The sequence below is a fragment of the Microcaecilia unicolor genome, chromosome 3, assembly GCF_901765095.1.
Source record: "Microcaecilia unicolor chromosome 3, aMicUni1.1, whole genome shotgun sequence".
NCBI classification, from domain to species: domain Eukaryota; kingdom Metazoa; phylum Chordata; class Amphibia; order Gymnophiona; family Siphonopidae; genus Microcaecilia; species Microcaecilia unicolor.
The window spans coordinates 53,206,844-53,212,843 of NC_044033.1; the positions used below are offsets into that span (position 1 = coordinate 53,206,844).

At 41.8% G+C, this 6,000-nt stretch overlaps 1 protein-coding gene across 1 annotated transcript in view; it reads right to left on the minus strand.

The window, feature by feature from the left end:
• MERTK (MER proto-oncogene, tyrosine kinase) overlaps positions 1–5,224 on the minus strand; it is a gene marked incomplete at its 5' end in the record, with an annotated part of 146,225 nt that extends 141,001 nt beyond the window's left edge. Inside the window, one exon of the mRNA XM_030194661.1 lies at positions 5,008–5,224. Within this exon, the coding sequence (XP_030050521.1) occupies positions 5,008–5,224 (217 nt within the window). The remainder of the gene's footprint in view (positions 1–5,007) is intronic.
• Positions 5,225–6,000: the final 776 nt, after the last annotated feature.

Here is a 6,000-nt window from a genome sequence, read left to right on the forward strand (position 1 = left end):
CCATACACAAAAAGACAGTCCCTGCTCAAAGAGCTTACAATCTAGATAGAATCTAGTGGACTACCGGCATCCAATGCTGTTTCTGGCTCTAAGCAGCCTGCCTGATGTCCAGTTAATTTGCTGCTACTTTAGCTTGGGATCTCCTAATTAGAGAATTACACCAGTTATCTCCAAAACAATATCCTCCCCAAAATGTTCCTTCAATAAAAATGGCACCACTCAATCTTTAAATTCAATCCATGAGGCTCCAAAGTGTTTAGTTTGTGGATCCATCTTTGTTCTACACTTTGGAGCCTGATGGATTGAATTTAAAGATTGAGTGGTGCCATTTTTATTGAAGGAACATTTTGGGAGGATATTGTTTTGAAGATAACTGGTTTAGAAATCGGACACTGTGATTGGCTGAGCTACAGTTTTAACGTCTGACATCAGCTTTATTTATAAAGCAGCCATTTTTTTTTTTTCTGAGATTGTAAGCAGCCCATGAAATGAACAGCCACGCAAGTGGAGTTTATGCTTGTAGCGGTTTTATGAAGTTATGATAACTTTCAGAGCTCCGATTCCTGTTTTTTATTTTTTTCTATTTGCAGCATTTGCTCCACAGATCCTAAAGCAGTATCTCAAAATTCTGGCCATAGTTGGCCGTAGAACACCTGCATTGGGTGATTTGAGAACTTCTAAGTTAAGTGTGTATTTTCTGAACATTTTGAACGTTTGCAGTGAATTATTGTGCAATACAGGAGGTTTTTTTTTAGCCAGTGATGACAGCAAGAACGCCATGTTTGATTCAGCAGAGAAAATGAAGTGGAGCCATTGAAGCTTTTTCCTCCTATATACTATATTTTGGTCTATACACATTTGGGAAGGTTTGTACTGTTTGTTGATATCATTGATCTCCCTTCTTTGATCCCAACAGTTTGTAGAGAATTCTAGTAATCTAGGTGAGACATCAAAAATGCATGGATAAGAGTATGAAAGGTGACCAAATCCAAAAAAAAACCAACTCCTCACTACTGCTCCAACTTGATCTGCAAAAGTCAGCCCTGAATTAACAAAAATCCTCAAGTATCTAGAACAGACTGGTTCAATAGGAAGCTCAAAGAGAGTCAACTGAATCTAATCCAGCACACAACTGTTCAAACTGGGTTCGAAACCAGCTTGTGAGAGTGAAGACAGTATGTCAGAGATTTTTAACAGTCTTGTAACGGTTGCTGATTAACTCTGAGTGGGGAAGTCAGGAAAATAAGCAGGAAAACATCAGCATAGAAAAATATTTTAATGTCATAGGACTGAATGAGTGAAGCTAGGGGGCTCAGATAGATATTGAGAAGTAAAGGGGAAAGAATCAAACCCTAGGGAACTCCAAGACATGCTGAACAGGGTGAATAGGTAGAGCCAGAAAACTTTACCATACACATTCACCCTTCCAAAAATGACTCAAACCATCTGTAAACAATCCCAGATAAACCTATATCCAAAAGACGCTTCAGAATGCAGATGAAAGAATTAATGATACTACGAATGTAATATTCCTTGAGTCTAGAATTGCCTGCAAATTACTAAGGAGAGCTGTAACTATGATTTCTGTATTGTGATGAAGGCAAGAACTTCCTTATCATGGATGAAGAATAGAAGAATGCTCTACAGGAGCAAAGAGTTGCTCATAGGCAGTCTTTGCTGTAAGTTTAGACAAAAAAACACAGATTGGATACTGGACGGTAATTTTCAGGAAGTGATGGATCCAGCAAATTGGTGGTACTATGGCTCTTTCCCATCTTAATGGAACCTTGTCGCAGGAAAGACTATGATTAATCATGTTTACGGCCAGTGGAAGCAGACCCTGAGAGGAAACTTTCAACCACGATGAAGTAAGTGGGTCCGGACAGCACAGTGTCAAATGCACAGAATTCAGCATAAATGTTTAAGAGGTAAGTGTTGCTGACTAAAGGAAGACCATACGGAGGACAATCTCATAGATGCCAAGTTACCCAGTTCCAGGCTGGAGATTGTTGGCCAGTCCTGGTTTACAACTTACATCCCAAGGCAGTGTGGGATCTGTAGTGCTTGATCTTGTCAATTGAAATCAAGGCCAGGAGAGGTAGTCAGAAATCCGAACTGTCCCAAGATCGCCAGCCTGGAACTGGGTAACTTGGCCTCTCCAGCATCTACTTCTCTATCTATAGCAATGGAGAATTAAGAGACTTCCCAAGATCTCAAAAGGGGGAGGGAAGGGAGAGGTAAGAGGTAAAGAACAGCAGAGGGATTTGTGATCTGCTTAGTTTTAAGCAGAATATAAATAGATGAAATAAATAAATTTGTCCCTGGTTCTCAGTTTGCTGCTCTAACCACTAGGATACTCCTCTCATCTTTTCCACTCTGTCTCGTTCACAGTGCATAGCCAATCAACTGATGCAAATGAACAGGTGGGATGTTTGGAGTTGGTGGGGATGGGCCATGGGAGCAGACAAAGTGTTTGGTAGGGTACTAGAGAGACACCGACAAAAAGGGGCTGGGGAGATAAAGTTTAAAGCCCGGTCTCTTTCCCCCTCTCAAAGGGAGGATTGAAAAATTCTCCTCCCCACCACCATTCTAACTTCCTTCTTCCTCCCTCCCCCTCCAAATAAAGCAGTCAAACTGCATTTATGCCTGGCTTCTACCTGCTCCTTCTGCCTCAGAAGGCAAGGAAGACTCGGACAGTAGCAAGATAGAAAAAGAGAAGTTGAGAGCTCTGTCCTGTATCTCACAAGCACAGACGGCATAGGAATATCAGCAAAAGGGATCAGACAGAGGTGGGAGGGCAAGCCTTGGGAGGAAGAATGCATCAGCTGGCTACACATTTTGGGTGGAGGGAAGGGAAAAAAAGGAGAGCTGTCCTTAGAGCAGGACAGAAAAGATTGCAGGGAGAACCTTTCAAGGGTAGAGGTGATGCAAGGAGAATTTTCCAGGGTTCAAGGATGGGATATGGGGAGAGATTTCTGAAGACTGAAAAGGAAGACTGTTGTGTTTAGAGAGCATGTCTGTATATTTCCTGAGACCTGTGCTGCCCAAAGCAACTCAGGTATCTGCAAAGGTCATATAACCTTCAATGGCATATGTTGAATAGTGCATGTGATCCATTCCCTCTATTCAAAATGGAATTTCTCTGCTCTTCTGCTCACAGTCACCAGCTCAGAACATAACTTAAAATTATCCCTATTGGTCATCTCTAGAGAATCCTAGTAATTATGGGTAAACTACTGTTACCCTTTGGTTCAGAGATCTCTGCTTTAGACACAGAATCTTCAAGCAGGAGAGTGATGGAGGAAGAAGGGGATAAACACTGGAGAAGAACACAGAGAACAGAAAGGAGGAGGAATGGGGAAAGGTGAGCAGGCAAGAAAAGAATGAAGGAAAGAGATAAAGAAATGAGAGAGCTAAACAGATAAGAGAAGAAGAAACAAAACATAACAGAGACAAGGCCAGAGAATGACTAAAAAGTCACACCAAGCCAGAAAATTAAGAAAGATTGGAAGCTTTTTATTATCTCACAGTGAATATTAATTGAACTGGCATCCAGTTCGAAGTGGACATGTTAACAACTTGATTTTATTGGTTGATTTGAATGTATGGGTGCATAATTAATTCTCTGGTATGTAGTAATCTAGAACATACCAGCAAAGAATGTGCCTTTAAGTGTATTTTGAGAGGACTACTATGATTTTCTAAGGAGACAGCCCATACACCATCAACTTGTCCACTATTGGCAGTATGAGGGACAAATATCCTAGATTCACCCATCAAAAGTGGCAACCTTACACTAACCCCACAAGTAAACAGTATTGTTGAAATAAAGACAAGCTCCAGAGGGAATCTCCTAAGGAGGAGGGGGCACAAGGCGGGCTCTCTCTAAAACCGTTTAAAACCCAGCTACCCGACCTAACTGCCTTGGCCACATCTCCCGTGAACACATTCACTGGAAGAAAAACATACTTCTGCCTATTTTTACAACAAGCAAAATCTTAAAACAACAGTGCCTTCTAGAGACGTAGCGAAACCACTCAAATGTTTTTGTGTCCTCTAAAGCTATTTCCACGTGTCTTTCCTCTGCGCTTTTTTTTTTTTTTTTTAATGTTTGTTTATTTGGCTTTTAGACTGTTTTCTTTTCCAAGAGTGGGAATTGCTATCCTTTCTCCGTTCCTGTGCTTCCACTATGACCAACGTCCCTCTTCAATCTGGATGTGTTCGGCCAACATAAACTTACGTTCCACAGTTCAGAGAATAGTTATAACCTGGAAAAATCTCAGCCGTACACCAAAAACGTATTAATACAGCTCCTCCCGCCTCGAACATTCTTACAAATAATTTTTTTTTTTTTACTAATTCTGGAAAACATACGTGAAGGGATCGGCAGGCGTAGTGAATTAATCAGATCGCTAGAAGTATGATACTGACATCTGACCACGATTTAAAAGAGTGGAAAAAAAAAGTTATTTTAACAGAGAAACCATTGTTCTGTTAAAAACACTACCTACTATCTCGGATGCTCCAGTTTTTATGCTTGTTATGAACCAACGTTCAAAGCGTATATAAACATAATTAGTATTAAAAAATCAAACACGCTTTGTAATTTAACTTAACAAAAGTAGCTATTAAATTTGATATGCGTCTTTCTACGGCCATAATCTCCATATCCTTTCTACAAGCCAGAGCAGCCAAACAACTTCTCCTCAGGGGAAGGAATATTCTGAAGTTTCTTTTGTTGATAGGTCAACACTTCCTGGCCGAGTTGGCACCGCTCTAGCAAACATTCATCCTTGCTCAGGCTACCTTTTTCGTGCAATCTCTTTTCAGGAATTCAGTACTGTGTTTGGGTGAGTTGGTAATTTATCGTAAGGAAATCCTTTACATGAAGGACCTCTAGGACCCGATCTGCCGGAGAGAGAGTGATTCGCTGCCTGGAAAGGGAAGAAGCCACGTCCTGTTTATTATTACTTTCTCTGGTCTGAAAGCCATCAGCTGGACCCTTACCTTGGACCGCGAAACGTGAGGCAGCAACAAGACGAGGAGGATATTGTCCCAGCAGCAGCGCGGCATCTCTCTGGCTGAATCCGGGGTCCCTGCAGCCAGACACCCTCTCTGGAGAAAGGCGTATAACATAAGCCAGCTCACAAGGGCAAAGTCCCAGCCGTCCCTTGGCAAACACTGCAGATCCAACCCGGACAGTGGGGTTATTTGTTAGCCTGGGGGATCAAAGTTGTCTGGCCGGCACAGGGCTATGGTTTATAGCCCGGGGCAATCAAAGCTGTTTCCAGGGCCGGTGGCGAACTGTCTTCACCCAGGGATCAGAGTCGTTCCCTATCGCTTTTCCCTCTCCGTTCGCACTTTTTTGTTTTTTTCTGTCCCACTAGTTCTTGTTCCGGAACTTGCAAGAGAGCCTGTGATGTCACAGAGGGGGCGGAGGGAAGCCAGAAACTGGGAGGCAGGAGAAGCGATAGGGGCTCTCAAGCTGCAAGGTTTTAGATGCTCTGAGCATAGTTTAGGGATCACGTGCTGCATGTTACAGATATGTGTTCCTTCCTTCCTACTAGTACCAGTAATATTTCCCTAGACAGAAATATTTGGGAAGCAACAGAGGGGGGGGGGGGGGGCGGGCAAGCTTAGGGATATTTCCCCACATGACAGTCCTCCCCTCCTCACATTTAAATTAGCTATAAGAGAGAGCACAAAAAAATGTTTCCAAACCAATTCTATGTATAACTGCTGTAATTGTCTATTGCTTATATTTGACTGATTTTTGCTGTGCACCGCCTGAGTGAATTCCTTCAAAAACGTAGTAAATTTATTAAATAAATAAATAAGTCCTCAGTCAGATTCAGTCACCTAGTAAAATTGAGTGAAGTGTTTGTGTGCATGCAATCTTTCCTGTTTTAACTGGAGTTTCTTTCCATTCTTATTTGTAATTACTAGTGTACACAGCTTTGATCTTTCATTAGCTAAAGTGATATATCAAATTCTAAAATA